This window comes from Salminus brasiliensis, chromosome 1 (genome assembly GCF_030463535.1).
Source record: "Salminus brasiliensis chromosome 1, fSalBra1.hap2, whole genome shotgun sequence".
NCBI classification, from domain to species: domain Eukaryota; kingdom Metazoa; phylum Chordata; class Actinopteri; order Characiformes; family Bryconidae; genus Salminus; species Salminus brasiliensis.
This window is the reverse complement of record NC_132878.1, coordinates 8,918,196-8,936,523: the sequence shown is the minus strand read 5'-3', so window position 1 is coordinate 8,936,523 and position 18,328 is coordinate 8,918,196. Positions and strand designations below refer to the sequence as shown.

Sequence of the window (18,328 nt, the reverse complement as noted above, 5' to 3'; positions counted from 1 at the left end):
CTTTTTAATGGCATGCATTTCTTCGGACATCTCGCCGACCATAACGCTCACCCTTAGAGAGATAATGCACATGAAGAAAGGCAGCAAGTGTATATGGAGAGATGCAGCACTGCAGATGTGCATCTGGGGAGAGATGTAACAGTACTAATGTGAGGTGAAGAACAAGAAACATGAGAGATTCTCCTCCAGCTGGAGCGCTCTGCGAGTTACTGTGTTTCTACTACTGAAGAAAAAAAGCTCCACGCGGCCTTTATTGTACAGGATGCACGTAGGAGTGTGCAAGCTCATTCAGAAGGAGACGACAATGAAACCAATTACTGTTTGGTTGAATTACAGTAACAACAAAAGGCATGACTGAAAAATCTTCACTTTCATGCAAAATACTATATCTCAATTTTTGCTGTTTTGTTCACTTTTTGACATATTTTGACTCAGAAGTCAGAATTTCATGATGAATGGACCAATAGAAATGCTCCAATGACTCAGAATAACATCTTTTTACATTGACTTTCATTGAAAGTTGACATTTTAGAGGTGCAAGTTGGAGGTGCACTTGTTTAAAATGGTTCTTAGGTTTAGGTTATACTGTTATACTGTTCATTTCTGTTGTTTATTTTGTTCTCATCCCTTAAACAGGCTCAGGGATCTGGCTGTGGAGACCCAGAGCTTTGGACAGAGATAAATGGAGAAGTAAAGACAGAGAAAGAGAGAGAGGGGGGGGGGGGTATGAGGTGATAAATGAAAATATGACAGAGTACAGAAGAAGAAGAAGAAAAAACATAGCATCTACCTGGGATACTATAGCAACCGCCTAGCAAAGCCCTAGTTACTCCAGTGAACATTACCTGGAAGTGGTACCCACCTAAAGCAAAAAGTACCATTTTTACTTTAGCAGCTTTTAAACCATGCCGATGCCCCCGTGACCTGTTACAGCCTGCTTTCTGGTTGGTAGGGTCCCAACAGTGGCATGAACCGTGGCGGGTTTCTGGTTGGTTCAGTCCCACCAGTGGCATGAACCATGACTAGTCTCTGGTTGGTACGGTCCCAACAGTGGGATGAACCATGACTAGTCTCTGGTTGGTACGGTCCCAACAGTGGGATGAACCGTGACTGGTCTCTGGTTGGTACGGTCCCAACAGTAGGATGAACCGTGGCCGGTCTCTGGTTGGTATGGTCTCACCAGTGGAATGGACTGTGGCTGGTCTCTGGTTGGTACGGTCCCAACAGTGGGATGAACCGTGACTGGTCTCTGGTTGGTACGGTCCCAACAGTGGGATGAACCGTGACTGGTCTCTGGTTGGTACGGTCCCAACAGTGGGATGAACCGTGACTGGTCTCTGGTTGGTACGGTCCCAACAGTTGTATGAACCGTGGCTGGTTTCTGGTTGGTATGGTCTCACCAGTGGGATGAACCGTGGCTGGTCTCTGGTTAGTTCAGTCCCACCAGTGGGATGGACCATGGCTGGTCTCTGGTTGGTACGGTCCCACCAGTTGTATGAACTGTGGCTGGTTTCTGGTTGGTACGGTCCCACCAGTGGGATGGACCATGGCCAGTCTCTGGTTGATACGGTCCCAACAGTAGGATGAACCGTGACTGGTCTCTGGTTGGTACGGTCCCACCAGTTGTATGAACCGTGGCTGGTTTCTGGTTGGTATGGTCTCACCAGTGGGATGGACCATGGCTGGTCTCTGGTTGATACAGTCCCACCAGTGGGATGGACCATGGCCGGTCTCTGGTTGGTACGGTCCCAACAGTGGAATGGACTGTGGCTGGTCTCTGGTTGGTACCATCCTACCAGTTGGATTGGAATGCTTAGCATATAGCCGGTTATACACTGGCTCCTTTCAGATCCATTGGCTTACTTAAACAATCTAAAGTTAGCTGTGCGCTTATCCACCTTATTAAAAGCAGCTCTGCAGTTACGTGCAGAAGCCCTATCTACCATACCATTTAAGGTGGGATGGAATATTCCAATAAAAATCTGGAGAATAAGTCATAAGTGGAGATTGTCGGATAACCTTAGCGTAACATTTGTAACATGCTTGACTGTTCTGTTCCACCTTAAATGGTGCTAAAGCAACAGCGCTGTTTTAAGGTGGAATACAGATTTAATGCTGTGAGATAAGCACAAAAGATATTCTAAAGCATTCTACATCAGTCAGATCCAGTGAATACATGAATACATGAATCAAAGTCATGAGGTGTTGCTTCTTTATTAAACTGGTATAAAACACCACAGGTATCCTAATCTGATCGTTTGCACAGTGGTTCCCCACACCGCTCTAGAGATGACGAACAGCTAAGTTGCTGAGTAACGGCCACAGACAGCCAGAGCTCACCTAGGAAAGCGTTAAACTGTACAACCACTCTTTACATGTCCTGTTATTATTATCATACTATATTTACCATACTTTACTGTTGCAGAACCATAATATTCATTAATACACAGGTAGTTACATATTCACTGACAATGCATTTAAGATTTCGTTTAGTTGTAGATTAAGGTGTAGATTAAGGTGTAGGTTAAAGGGTATATTGAGGTTAGGTTAAAGTGTAGATTAAGGTGTAGGTTAAGGTATAAATTAAGGTGTAGGTTAAGGTGTAGATTAAGGTTAGGTTAAGGTGTAGATTAAGGTGTAGATTAAGGTGTATGTTAAAGGGTATATTAAGGTTAGGTTAAAGTGTAGATTAAGGTGTAGGTTAAGGTATAGATTAAGGTGTAGGTTAAAGTGTAGATTAAGGTTAGGTTATGGTGTAGATTAAGGTGTAGAATAAGTTGTAGGTTAAAGGGTATATTGAGGTTAGGTTAAAGTGTAGATTAAGGTGTAGGTTAAGGTATAGATTAAGGTGTAGGTTAAGGTGTAGGTTAAGGTGTAGATTAAGGTTAGGTTAAAGGGTATATTGAGGTTAGGTAAAGTGTAGATTAACGTGTAGGTTAAGGTATAGATTAACGTGTAGGTTAAGGTGTAGATTAAGGTGTAGGTTAAAGAGTATATTGAGGTTAGGTTAAAGTGTAGATTAAGGTGTAGGTTAAGGTGTAGATTAAGGTTAGGTTTAGTTGTAGATTAAGGTGTAGATTAAGGTGTATGTTAAATGGTATATTGAGGTTAGGTTAAAGTGTAGATTAAGGTGTAGGTTAAGGTGTAGATTAGGGTTAGGTTTGGGTGTAGATTAAGGTTAGGTTTGGGTGTAGATTAAGGTTAGGTTTGAGTGTAGATTAAGATTAGGTTATGGTGTAGATTAAGGTTAGATCAAGGTTTGGTTAAGGTTAGGTTTAGGTGTAGATTGAGGTGTAGATTAAGGTGTTGATTAAGGTTAGGTTAAGGTGTTGATTAAGGTGTAGGTTAAGGTGTTGATTAAGGTTAGATCAAGGTTTGGTTAAGGCTAGGTTAAGGTTAGGTTTAAGTGTAGATTGAGGTGTAGATTAAGGCGTTGATTAAGGTTAGGTTTGGGTGTAGAATAAAGTTAGGTTAAGATGTAGACTGAGATGTAGATTGAGGTGTAGATTAAAGTTAGGTTAATGTTAGGTTTAGGTGTAATATAAGGTGTAGATTGAGGTGTAGATTAAGGTTAGGTTAAGGTGTTGATTAAGGTTAGATCAAGGTTTGGTTAAGGTTAGGTTAAGGTTAGGTTAAGGTTAGGTTTAGGTGTAGATTGAGGTCTAGATTAAGGCGTTGATTAAGGTTAGGTTTGGGTGTAGAATAAAGTTAGGTTAAGGTGTAGACTGAGATGTAGATTGAGGTGTAGATTAAAGTTAGGTTAAGGTTAGGTTTAGGTGTAATGTAAGGTGTAGATTGAGGTGTAGATTAATTTTAAGTTTAGGTGTAGATTGAGGTGTAGATTAAGGTGTGGATTAATGTTAGATTAAGGTTAGGTTTAGGTGTAGATTGAGGTGTAGATTAAGGTATTGATTAAGGTTAGATTAAGGTTGGGTTTAGGTGTAGATTGTGGTGTAGATTAAGGTGCTGATTAAAGTTAGATTAAGGTTAGGTTTAGGTGTAGATTGAGGTATAGATTGAGGTGTAGATTAAAGTTAGATTAAGGTTAGGGTTACGTGTAGATTAAAGTTAGGTTAAGGTTTGGTTTAGGTGTAGATTGAGGTGTAGATTAAAGTTAGGTTAAGATTGGGTTTAGGTGTAGATTGAGGTGTAGATTAAAGTTAGGTTTAGGTGCAATGTAAGGTGTATATTAAGGTTAAGATAATGTTCAGCTAAGATTGGGTTTTAAATGTAGATTAAGGTGTAGACTGAGGTGTAGATCAAGGTGTTGATTACGGTTAAATTAAAGTTAAGTTTAGGTTAGATTAAGGTGTATATTAAGGTTAGTTTTAGGTGTAGTTTAAGGTGTAGATTAAGGTTAGGTTAAGATTGGGTTTAAGTGTAGATTAAGGTGTAGGTTAACCCTTTAAACAGTCTACTGTCCACCGGCTTAAAGAGAGAAACAGGAAAAGGGACAAGGTGCTAGAGCAGATGTAGCAGAGTACAAAAGAAGAAGAAAACCCATGGGCAGTGAAGAGGGAAGCAAGCCCCCAGAATGAGGAAGAAAAAGTGACGGAAGGTGATAAAGAAAGCCGTACTTGACATTTGTGAATTTTCTACAACTCAGCCTTGCTCAACTTCTGTTTGGGAGCTGTTACATAAGCTCAGCTTTGAGTAAGCCAGAGAAAGTCAGTCAGAGGAAGGTCAGTAAAGACACAAACAGTCTACTACACCCATACACATGCATGTAATGCCTGTAAGAGCTTTAACTTCCTCACCTCGGTGGTCCTGAATATGATCCTGTAGTTGTACTGAGCTCCGCTGGACGCTTCCTTCTCCTCACGTCGGAAACTGATGGCCACTGGCCCCAGGCGATCGTCCATGCCGAAGAAATTCTGATGGTCTGTGTGAGAAATACAGTATTACAACCAACGGCAAGTCAGTGTATATTAGATTTATATATTATAGTAGGTATTCAAAATGTATGTGCTGTAGCTATAACACAAAGTTTGACAGCAGTACACAGCTGTAATATACAGTATGGCAGCACTACACAGCACTAGCAGCACCTTCACACAGCGGTAATAAGCAGTATGGCAGCACTACACAGCTGTAATAAGCAGTATGGCAGCACTACACAGCTGTAATAAGCAGTATGGCAGTAGTATACAGCTGTAATAAGCAGTATGGCAGTACTACACAGCTGTAATAAGCAGTATGGCAGTAGTACACAGCTGTAATAAGCAGTATGGCAGTACTACACAGCTGTAATAAGCAGTATGTCAGTACTACACAGCTGTAATAAGCAGTATGGCAGTACTACACAGCTGTAATAAGCAGTATGGCAGCACTACACAGCTGTAATAAGCAGTATGGCAGTACTACACAGCTATAATAAGCAGTATGGCAGCACTACACAGCTGTAATAAGCAGTATGGCAGTAGTACACAGCTGTAATAAGCAGTATGGCAGTAGTACACAGCTGTAATAAGCAGTATGGCAGTACTACACAGCTATAATAAGCAGTATGTCAGCACTACACAGCTGTAATAAGCAGTATGGCAGTAGTACACAGCTGTAATAAGCAGTATGGCAGTAGTACACAGCTGTAATAAGCAGTATGGCAGTAGTACACAGCTGTAATAAGTAGTATGGCAGTAGTACACAGCTGTAATAAGCAGTATGGCAGCACTACACAGCGGTAATAAGCAGTATGGCAGTAGTACACAGCTGTAATAAGCAGTATGGCAGTACTACACAGCTGTAATAAGCAGTATGGCAGTAGTACACAGCTGTAATAAGCGGTATGGCAGTAGTACACAGCTGTAATAAGCAGTATGGCAGTACTACACAGCTGTAATAAGCAGTATGGCAGTAGTACACAGCTGTAATAAGCAGTATGGCAGTACTACACAGCTGTAATAAGCAGTATGGCAGTAGTACACAGCTGTAATAAGCAGTATGGCAGCACTACACAGCGGTAATAAGCAGTATGGCAGTAGTACACAGCTGTAATAAGCAGTATGGCAGTACTACACAGCTGTAATAAGCAGTATGGCAGTACTACACAGCTGTAATAAGCGGTATGGCAGTAGTACACAGCTGTAATAAGCAGTATGGCAGTACTACACAGCTGTAATAAGCAGTATGGCAGTAGTACACAGCTGTAATAAGCAGTATGGCAGCACTACACAGCAGTAATAAGCAGTATGGCAGTAGTGAACAGCTGTAATAAGCAGTATGGCAGTACTACACAGCTGTAATAAGCAGTATGGCAGTAGTACACAGCTGTAATAAGCGGTATGGCAGTAGTACACAGCTGTAATAAGCAGTATGGCAGTACTACACAGCTGTAATAAGCAGTATGGCAGTACTACACAGCTGTAATAAGCAGTATGGCAGTAGTACACAGCTGTAATAAGCAGTATGGCAGTACTACACAGCTGTAATAAGCAGTATGGCAGTAGTACACAGCTGTAATAAGCAGTATGGCAGTAGTACACAGCTGTAATAAGCAGTATGGCAGTACTACACAGCTGTAATAAGCAGTATGGCAGTAGTACACAGCTGTAATAAACAGTATGGCAGTACTACACAGCTGTAATAAGCAGTATGGCAGCACTACACAGCTGTAATAAGCGATATGGCAGCACTACACAGCTGTAATAATCAGCATGGCATTAGTACACAGCTGTAATAAGCGGTATGGCAGTAGTACACAGCTATAATAATCAGTATGGCGGTAGTACACAGCTGTAATAAGCGGTATGGCAGTAGTACACAGCTGTAATAATCAGTATGGCAGTACTACACAGCTGTAATAATCAGTATGGCAGTACTACACAGCTGTAATAAGCAGTATGGCAGTACTACACAGCTGTAATAAGCAGTATGGCAGTAGTACACAGCTGTAAACACCCACTCTTATCATTCAGTCATATCCATCAGCTAGAGACAGACTGACAGAGAGAGCAGAGAGAAGAAACCCTATAAACACACTCACTGTCACTGGCAAACATTTGTGACGAAGTTGCAAATGCAGTGCGTCACAAACAAACGCACACTCACCCTCACACACACACACACACACACACACACAAATCAAAGTAGAATTCTCAACGCACGCTGTCCCACTTTCACACCCTCACAGCATCCCCATTTTGAGATGACAGATACCGTTCAGCGAATCTAAGAGCAGCTACCAGACAGACTCTCTCGCTCTCTCTCTCTCTCTCTCTCTCTCACACACACACACATACACACACACAGATAGCAAAGGGGAAGTACAGAGAGGAAAAGATGTCTGCCATAGAAAGGCGTTTACACACATCCAAGCATATGTAAATCTTGCTACTTCTGTCTATCAAACCATATGACACACACACACATTCACACACACACACAAACTAAATGTGTATCTGCCATTCAGACAGGTCTCTGCTCACATTACAGAGCCGAAGCTGCACAAAGATGAGTTCTGCTTAAATGTGACACAGATCTTTAGGCCTGTGTGAATAACCACAAGCAGACATCATTTTCATATGTGGTCCTAGATTAGATACATGTCCGATATCTGACCACATGTGTAGAGCTGTATACAGCCAACGCGATACACACGTATCACAATACAGGAGTTACGATTCAATATATGACGATATATTGCGATGCTATAAACAAGACGATATATTAAGATACTGTTCAATAAAAAAACTGCATAAAATGAATCAAATCAAATAAAAGTTGACTTTTTATCCAATCAGAACAACTGGATCTGAAGGTTGAATACACTGCTGTCTGCCACCAATCTTTACATGTAAACTAGGGATGCACCGATCCGATACTAGGTTCGGATATCGGTCATTATCAAGAAAATGAGCTGGATCAGGTGTCGGACAATTATGCCTATTCACAGGACAGACCCACTCACTGAAGTTTCCCGCACCGCCCGTTTACTAGGCTTCATAACTCAGGATCAGAGTAACACACAGACATGATGACACATGTCTTAGCAAACAGCAGGATTTACCCTATTTATCCAGCAGCAGGGCCCTCGACCTGTCATCAACCATCAGCGAGTAAGCCAGCTCGGCCTTCAGCAGCCTGCTCTGTTTACACTGTTACAGCGCAGGAAGGAGGGGCTAGAGGGGATCTCCCACACACATTCAGACACAAGCAGAGTCCCAGAAGTGTCCAAAATTAACAGATTCACCCAATTTAAATACTCGTCACTGTTTTTAAAAGCCACATCTCAGCTGTTTCTGCCATTTTTCAGCAATAGAGAGAGACCAGAGCTGAGCTGCTTAGTTGGAGACTTGCGCCTGTGATGGAGGACAGCTGAGAGCGAGGAGGGGGGTTAACGATGTCACTGCCACAGCTGGTCTTCCATATAAGAAGAACCGAGAAGGGAGATTTTAAATTTCAGAATAGAAAAGTCATATGTCATATACATATAATTATTCATTTAAGTGACAAACAGAAATTCAGTTCATTTCTATCTATGTTCATTAGTTATAGTTAGTTAAGCTAGTAAAGTTATGTGTATGTCCATCCTGATCCTGAAGTCTCTCCCTCATGGTGGGGTATACGGTTTATTAATTCAACAATGGTATCGCATCGCAAAGTATTCCATCGGTACTGGAACAGAAAAAGTTGATTGGTGCATTCCCAATGGAAACCTCTAATTAATAATCAATAGTGCGTTTTGTGAATAGATACAGTATTGCAAAAATTTATATTGTGATACTTATGATACAATATATCAATATTTTCTTATACCTACACCTACAAATATGTGACTGTCGTCCAGAGCTGACAGTGTGTTGGTATATAATGAACCTGATAATAAAATGTATGGCGCTGGATCTCTCAGATCACAGGTGTATCAGGGCTGCCCTGACATTCACGTTTGAACATCCCTGAATGGGCTGTGGGGGGTGTGGGGGGGTGGGGGTGTGTTAGTCTCCTTAACTATTTCAGAGGGCCGCCGTTGCCAGTCCAGAGTGTGTTTAATCTGTAAACTCATGAGGGCTGGTTAGAAGTGTTCAAAACACATGAGAAATGGCAAGTGTTGCAGGAGAGCATGAGTTCAGAGCTAACTGTGAGTGTCTCATGACCACTGTGTGACAGTTGGCAGCCCTGGAGTAACAGACACGGGTGACAAATGCCAACATAAAGTGCTGAAAAAGAAAGTTTCTGAACAAAAAACTGTACAAAAAATACAATTGGGCAAATAGACTAGAAAATATTGTGTTACAAAAAACATGCTAATCAGAATTAGCAGCTGAACTTTTAATATACAAAACCATTGATCTTTTCAATTTAACACTTTTTGAAATGTTATATAGTAATAATCATTTGAACATCACAGATTTAATTACTATTATTATTATTATTATTATTATAATTATGTGCACAAGATTACAGTTACCTACATGATATGTATGAATAATATTAACAATGATAAACTGCACATAGTATTTTAGATGTTCTTAGGCAACAGCAGGCCGTTATCTGCTTAAAGCTATCTGCTCAAAAGTGGATCACTGAACTGGATCCTGGATATAAACTGTAATAATAACCGCTGGGTCAAAAGTGTTCTATTACCAAAGAATAGCCTCACCAGTTTCTACAGAAGTCCCTGTAGTTACTGAGTAACACACCTTAGTGTGGAATAAGCCTTGGAGTGATAAGGGGTTACACAGTTACACAGCGGTTTCAGTATTTTTGGTCCTTTTTGAAACGGCCACTTCTTACTTTTTACAATAAATAACAACTTAATCAACAGTATTTAAGGATAAACACACTACAGTTTTCTTTTCATAGCCTATCCTTACAGCATAGGTTTATAGCACACTTTTATCTGACTCGAGATGTGATTGCCACTTCTAAAATAAAAAAAAGCCATTATGGATATTCATTTTATTAGAATTTCTGCCATAACCTAGTTATGTCCCTATTTATTTATTTATTTATTTATTCATTCATTCATTCATTTATTCATTCATTCATTTAACAGCTTCCTAATAATTATTTGTTATTGTAAACATGTGTGTAAACTGAAATACTGGAATAATAAATGTTATACATTCATCTTCCACCTGTGTTATATCACAGAAAACATTGAACCTTTGAAATGGTTCATTCTCGGTGGTATTCACATTTTTTAGTCATTTTTAAAAAACTGTATCTGTAATAATTAATCAGGATACCTTTCATCATTTGTCCAGCTTCCAACAGACTAAAAAAACCTTTCAAAAATGGCCGTCAAAAATTGTAGATTCATGTCTGCATCATGTTAGCATTTATACATATATCTGAACCAATTAGGTTCATATTATTATTGATGATTATTTTCAGAATGACTAATAATTAGCAGTCACAACATTTTTTACATTCAGAGGATCTCTTAAACAACATCAGGTTTGTCAAGGTTAATATTTCAATACCAATTCTCCAAAGGTTCATCGTGCAGCCCCAGCAAACATAGCCAAACTCTCTCTCATGCACCAGAGGGCTCTGCTCAGACTGCAGACTCACCTTTCATGTAGAAGTATTTGTGGTAGTAGCGGGCTCCCAGGTCTGCATGCTCTATGAAGTAGTTGCTCTTCCCCTGTTGCTGGATGTGGCTCTCTCTGGGCTCCTCCAGCACGGACACGGCATCATTAGGGCTCTGCAGGCTCCTCCAGCGGCTGCCGCCGTCTCTTTCCCTGCCCAGCCCGGCCCTCTCCTCTCCGCCCATCTCGTTGCGGAAGTGCGGACAGCTCAGCAGCATGTCATTGTCGTTGCCGTCCCCTTCGTCCAGCAGAGCTTGCTCAGGCTCCTCTGTGCTGGACCCGCCTCCTGTCCCGCTACCGCTTCCGCCGCCCTGAGAGGGAGAGGATGGTGTGGCCTGCGCCAGGGGGCGGAGCTGCGAAGCGGCCGATGCCCCGGAGGTAATGTTCTTCTTGCGCCCTACGCTGTCCCTGTTGGAAGCCGCCTCAAACAAGTCGAAGAGGATGCTCTGTGTGTCGTAGTGAGCAACGTTACGCACCCAGGCTCCACCCACTGGCTGCTCGGGAGGGACCTGAGGTGGAGACGGTTTGGCCTTCTTTCCCAGCGACTCTGGCTTCGGGGGCTTGGCCGGTTTCGGAGTGTCCCCGGCAGGTACAGAGAGGGCCCGGAAAAAGCCATCCGGCTCGGGCGAGGTCTCCTGGAGGCCTAACAAAAGGAAAGGGTCCTTGAAACGCATGGCGTTGGGACTTAAGGCTCCCTCTGAGCTTGGTTCTATAGATCGACTCTGCCTCTCTAGAGACGAGAGGCTCCCATACTCTCGATGGAGGACCACCACAGTTTCCCCCGGACCCCCCGACCCGGTGTTCTCGCCCACTGTCCGGGCAACTTTCACTCCAGCCTTTCCTGCAGAGTCTAGGTCCCCGAGGGTTACGTCGCTGTTGCTGCGCTGCATGATGTGGCCCCGGCCAACTGAGCGCAAGTTTAGCCCCACCCTGCTGGGCATCACGCTCTCGCCCTCCGTCCCCTCGCCCTCCCTCCTGGGCGGCCACTCCACCCTGGCACGCACACCGCCATCCCGCTTGGGGTCGAAGCTCACAGTAGCCAGGGGTGGGCGAGGGCTCTGCCTGCGGAACTTTCGGATGAAGAGGTCGTCTGACTGCATGGTGCACTTGTCCATTCAAGACACCTCAAACTCCCTTTTTTTATGTCTCGCTCTTCTTCTCTCCTCCCCCCTTGCTACCCCTCTCTCTTGGCGTGGGCTGACTGGTAGTGCGTAGCTTCGGAGGAACTGGCTGACTGATACATGTGCACAAGACACGAAGCAGAGGTCATACCTCTGTTGCCAACAGACCTGTCCACTACACGCAGAAAAGACAGTCCCTTGCAGCCAGTGCATGCACAACTACTAAGCAGACTCAGGAAGTCATTGTGGGCATGTCGCAACAAGAGAGCTGTCTCTCATCACTGTGAACAAGCTTGAACAGGAGACGTCTGCTTCATCCTTATCCTACTCGCTAATGCAGAATCCACCCAGACACCCACGACTACGAGTCTGCTTCGGGTCGAGGCTGAGGGGACACTTGATTCCTGCTGAGGCCCGGCTTCGGGTCGAGTCGGGAACTCCTTGTCGTCTGTGCCCCTCTTATGCGCACTTGATCGTCACAGCCCGGACCGTGTCAGCATCCTGTAAACGCAAAGAATGAGATGTCAGTGGTCTGAGAAGCTGTGTGAGATGTGTGATGCTTGCATAATTACACAAGCGAGAGGACAGTTATCAGCAGCTCCCCTTAAGTCATTTTGAAACTTGCTACCTCACCAGGGCTCAGTGAGGAAAGACGATTAGTCCATGCAAGCAAGTTTCCCTCAAGCTATGTGATGACATCCACTATATGGACAAAAGTATTGGCACACATTAAACCTACAGAAGCTTTTATGACATCCTATTCTAAACCCATAGGCATTAATATGAGGTTGGTCCTCCTTTTGCAGCTCTAACAGCAGCAGGTCTGGAGCTCTGCAGTTATTGAGTCAGCAGCAGAGCGTTGGAGACTTTTCTGCACTCTGCTCTGAGCTCAGCACTCGGCCCTGACCCCGCTCTGTAACTTTACGTGGTCTTGCTGAGCTGCTGTGGTTCCTAAACGCTTCCACTGTTCAGTAATCCCACTCACAGCTGATGGAGGAAGATCTAGGAGGGAAGGTCTAAATTTCACCAGCTGACTTGTTGTTGTTGCAGCGGTGTCTCCTATTACATACAGAACCACACTGGAGTTCAGTGAGCTTGTCAGAACCTCCCAGTCTTTCACTAATGTGAGGAAGAAAGGCAGACTGCATGACTAGGTGCTTGATTTTATACACCTGTGGCAATAGAACCCACAAATTCAACAATTAAGAGGGTGTCCCAATACTTTTGTCCATATAGCGTATTTCAGCGATAGCAATGGGCATGCACATATATATAGTACATGGACATACATGCAGTGTTCTGAATTGCCAAATAGGGCTAGCAGAAATTAGCATTATCCTACAAATGGGTGGGACACCACAAGGCCTCTGAAGATGTCCTGTGGTATCTAGCAACAGATCCAAAAAGTCCTGTAAGCTGTAAGAAGGTGAGGCCTCCATGAGCATCAGTAGACCTTTAGATGCCCATGACCCTGTTCACCAGTTGTCCTTCCTTGAACCTACACCCCCCACAAGCTCTTCCTGATGTTTTGGAGATGTTCTGACCCATTCGTCTAGCCCTTACAAGTTGGTTCTTGTAGTATCTTAGATTCTTATGGTTGTTCATTCTTCTTGCTTTTAACACCTTCATCACCTTCAAGAACCGACTGTCCACCTGCTCCCCTATATGTGGATCCCAACCCACGATATGTGCTACTGGAACCAGATAATCTACGTTCTTCACGTCACCTGTCAGTGGTTTTAATGTTATGGCTGATCAGTGTATACATAAATCAAGCATGCATAGGCCATAGACTGTACCTAGACCCAATCACCCATTTCTATGCTCAGAGTTTGAGCCTCAGACATTTATTAATTCTTTTTATAGCTGCTTTAACTAAACAGCAGAGACACCTGGGGGTGCTGCAGCCTCCCTAGAACCCACATTGCCTGTGTTCTTAGTGTTCTAGATAGCACAATGAGGATGAAAAGACAACACTCTGACCACTAGCATAAGCCGTGAAGGTGCTCAGTCCAATAACACACTGAAACAGCTGCACTAACATCAAATACAGCCTGGGACCACAGTGCGACAGTGCAGTAGACGCTTGTGAAAGCAGATGTGCTCTCAAAAACCGGCTAAAATCCACTGGCTGTCGCACAGTGTCCATGATAACGGAGAGTCGGAGAGGCCATGATACCTCTTTATTTGAACATCAGCACATGTCTAGGCCCCAAACTCTGGCGAGCGCTAGTAACAGAGGTACGCAGTTGCACAAACAAGATAACGCGTCCAAAGAAAACACAAACACCGCTGAAATATCAGTCCACAGCGTAAGCGTCCCCAACCAAGACAAACCCTCCCGCGCAAATAAGGTCAGCGTGTTTCATAAGAACTTCATCTGCATGCTTGCAGGCGAGCGTGAACGTCTGACGTGAGGTGCATTGTTCCACTTCGCTTTGCTGCTTCTTTCGCTAATATTATTTATCCCCCTGCCAAAAATAGCCGGCGCTGGCCGTGGCCGTACGGCGGGCCGCGTCCACCCAGCCGGCCTGCACAATGGCAGCTCCACACACGCAGTGGAGGGGGGCTTCCTGAGCTCTGCAATGGCAGCGGGGGTGAGATCGCAATAAAGAACACAATGCTGGTGAGCCAGCCAAACATTACAGGGCCTGACTCTCCCTCTCTCTGTCTCTCTCTCTCTCTCTCTGTCTTTCTCTCTCTCGCTCGCCAAAGGTCAAATGCAAAATTACCAGGGAGGTGGAAAAACAGAGGAAACTTTTCATTAACACAACATAAACAGTAAATCCTGAGTTGTTCTCTTGTGCTCTCTCGCTCTCGCTCTCTCTCCCCCCCTCCTCACACACACACACACACACACACACACACACACACACATACTCGGTCACAATGACATTTGAGTCATCTCGAGACTCAAATGTATTTTCACAAAACTGGGGTCTGCAAAGTACGCTAAGCGATCGATGTGGCCAAAAGTTTGTGGACACTCGCTCGTTTCCAACGTTTCTTCTTAAATCAAGGGTATTAATAGAGCACTTGTACCCCCCTTTCTTGCAATAACAGTCTCTGCTCTCCTGAGAAGGCTTTCCACTGCGTGTTGAAATGCTGCTGTGAGGAGCTGATTGCACTCAGCCATGAGAGAATTGGTGAGGTCAGGTACTGAGGTTCAGGATGATCAGCTGTAAGACTCCAGCTCATCCCAAAGGTGCTGGATGGAGCTCCATCACTCCAGGGAACAGTTCCACTGCTTCAGTGCTGGTAGGCTTCCTATCACTGATGATATGGCGCTATCCTCTAAGCAGTGTCGGGAGCTAGGAACTGGTGGGTTATTTGGCACGACCAGATATTGAGAACTAGGGAAATATTGGATGAATATTTGTAAGGAAAATGTGGTGTCTCTGGGTATCAATCAAAAGATGCACCAATATGTGAATTGTGGGCTGATTTTCATTCAATATTTATAATGTACACACTATATCTGATGATGCTGATAATGTTGCCTAGCCTTTCCTTTCCTTGCTATCAGACAAAAACCTTTTTTTTATTTTTACCATTTTTCACTTTTTGACATAATTTATATCTGGCTGTTGGTCTTTACATTGTGTCAAAAGTCCACGATGACTGGACAAATAGAAATGCCCCAAAATGACATGGAATAAATTATTTTTACATTGACTTTCATTGAAAATTACGATGGTTTTTGCATTCTCCTGTAAAGTTGGCATTTTGTTGGCAGTTGATGAATCTAGTGATGGTCCTTTAAAAGGTTCTGCACAATCATCAACCTCTTTCAACCTGGATCTTCTATGGCATCACTTCCCAATATCGACCCAATGATGAATGGACCAATAGAAATGCTCCAAAATGACTTGAATTTAAATCTTTTTACATTGAAACAAACGAGCTTTCCTCCTCCACTGCCAATCCGGAGGGCCCAGAGCTTCTGGCAGTAACTGTGCTGATATAAGTAAAGTAAGTTCACTAGCCTACATCTCTGATTTTTCCGCTTGACTGTGTCATTTGAGACAAAATCAGACCCAGACTGATCTAAAGTCTGATAATCACTCAGTCTAATCTCCTCCCAGCTCGTCACCCTGTCCTCTGTTCAGCTCTACTGAAGCAGAAGCCTTTCTCTCGGTCTGAGAAACCTACCTTCACCCGGGAGGAGGAGTGAACAGACCCAGCGTGGTAACCTTGTCCGATTAGCAGATCCCAGAACCCACCAGAACCGCACAGAACGAACACAACAAGAACCATGCAGAGGTTTGGTGTTTCTGTGATGATTTGCTTGAGAGGAAACTCGTCTTAAACAGCTCCTCAGCCTCGAGCCCAAAACAGCGATGCCCATCCGTGTGCGGTTTAATGTAGTGTGATGTCAGAGCTGAACGGTGTGTGTGTATGCGTGTGTGTGTGTGTTCTCGCGCTCAGCAGTTTCCTGTCTCGCACTGAGAAGATTCGCAGCCTCGCGAGCAGCAGGTGCAGCAACACGCTGCATGGGGAGAGAGAGAGAGTTAGTGAATGAGAGAGAGAGATGGCGACAGGGGGTTCTATCTCCCCTCTTTCATTTACAGCATCTATATCTCCTTTTCTTCTTTCTCTCTCTGTCTCTGTCTCTCTCTCTCTCTCTCTCTCTCACTCTCTCTCTGTCACAGCATGGCATTTTCTCTCTTCAGGTTTCATCTCTGTCCCTCTTAAACTCTCTCTCTCTTTCTGTTTTTCTCTCTCTCTCATCTCATCTGTCCTATTCTTTCTCTCTTTATCTCATTCTCTCTTTGCATTTTCACTCTCCCTTTCTCTCTCATTCTTGCTCTCTCTCTGTATCTTGTTTTTGCTCTATCTTTATCTCATTCCTGTTTTCCCTCTCTTCCTATCTCATTTTTGCTCGCTATATTATTCTTACTTGAATTCTCTTTATCTCATTCTTGCTCTCTCTTATTATCACTCTCTCTATCTCATTCTTGCTCTCTCTTATTATTACTCTTTCTATCTCATTCTTACTCACTCTCATTCTTTCTCTCTATCTCATTCTTGCTCTCTTTTATTCTTGTTCTCTCTTTATTTTTGTTTTGCCCTCTTTTCTTATTGCAATCTCTATCTCATTCCTGTTCTCTCTCTCTCTCTGTCTCATCTGTCCTATTCTTTATCTTGTTTTTTTACTCTCTCTTCATCTCATTGCTGTTCTCTATCTCATTCTTGCTCTCTATCTTATTCTTACTCGCATTCTCTTTATCTCATATTTGCTCTCTTATTATTACTCTCTATCTCATTCTTACTCTCTATCTCATTCTTGTTCTCTTTTATTTGTGTTCTCCCTCTCATTAACTTTGTTTTGCTCTCTTTTCTTATTGCATTCTCTATCTCATTCCTGTTCTCTCTCTCTCTTTCTAATTCGTGCTCTCTCTACCTTATTCTTACTTGCATTCTCTTTATCTCATTCTTGCTCTCTCTTATTATTACTCTCTCTCTATCTCATTCTTTCTCTCTTTCATTATTATTCTCTTTCTATCTCATTTGTACTCACTCATTCTTTCTCTCTATCTCATTCTTGCTCTCTTTTATTCTTGTTTTCTCTTTATTTTTGTTTTGCCCTCTTTTCTTAATGCATTCTCTCATCTCATTCCTGTTCACTTTCTTTTTATGTTAATCTTGCTCTCTCTCTCTCTCTCTCTCTCTCTCTCTTATTCTAGCTTTCTCTGTATCTCGTTTTTGCTATCTTATTCCTTATTCTCCCTTTCGTTCTGTCTCATTCTCAATCTTGCTCTCTCATAATCTCATTCTTGCTCTCTGTTTCTTATTTTTGCTCTCTCACTTGATCTCATTCTTGTTCTCTCTCTCTCTTCCTCTCTGTTTGTGAAAGTCAGATGATGAGTGAGCCCGCTGCAGTGTGGTGGGCTGCAGTGGGTTTTGCGGCTGGGGGTGTAGGTGGTGTATGGTGTTGTGTTAATGATGAAAATGCTCCATTGTTTCTGTAACCTTTAGAGAGATGGAGGGCGAGAGACACCGTCGGGTGAATTTGAACAGATCAGTCGGAGTGTTCTGAAGATTGACTTCGCTACTGTTAGATGTTTCATTTTCGACACACACACACGCATGCGCACAGAGACGTCAGTCTGCCAAGCAGAACATAAGTCAGACTCACGCACCCAAAGTCCCCCTCTAAACAGTGTGTGTCCCAGTTTGACGCATCTCACATTGATTTCGGCCTCCGCTGCTTTATACTGCTTCTGCAGGATCACATTAGCCTTTCCTGGAGCGTCTCTGTCAATTTTAAATAGCTTACCATTAGAGCACCCAGCAGGCATCTCGCAGGAAACACAATAAAATCTCTGGCGCAAAAATTCCCAGGAAGGCTTTCTTGGCAGACGTGTTAAAACTGCTTATAACAAGCCTACGTCACGTTGAAGTTAATTTGATGGCTTGCAATTAGAAAGCTATCTGTGTTGCTCTGAGAATCCACTGCAGGGCTTAGGCTACTGACGCATGATATTAGTTTCGAAGTACTTGGATACAGCTCTGGTTAACTCTTCGGGAAAGGACTACGCTTTGTTAATTTGTCTACTCACAGAAGATCTATTCACTCAGTGCACTCAGGGTCTCCCAGCAGTACTTCTGAGTGTAAACCGACCCTCAAAAACTGAATAATATCATTTTCCTTTCATCTGATCCATAGACACC

General features: G+C 43.3%; 1 protein-coding gene across 6 annotated transcripts in view; it reads right to left on the bottom strand.

The window, feature by feature from the left end:
• The window catches only part of sipa1 (signal-induced proliferation-associated 1), a 102,757-nt gene that overhangs the window by 42,459 nt on the left and 41,970 nt on the right, over window positions 1-18,328 (bottom strand). For all 6 annotated transcript variants that reach the window (XR_011977628.1, XR_011977631.1, XM_072658490.1 and 3 more), the window contains exons 2-3: window positions 10,516-12,154; window positions 4,758-4,882 (exon numbers count right to left, since the gene is read on the bottom strand). Coding sequence is in view for 4 of the 6 variants with exons in the window: in XM_072658490.1 (XP_072514591.1) it covers window positions 4,758-4,882; window positions 10,516-11,647 (1,257 nt within the window). In the remaining 2 variants the exon portion in view is untranslated. The remainder of the gene's footprint in view (window positions 1-4,757; window positions 4,883-10,515; window positions 12,155-18,328) is intronic.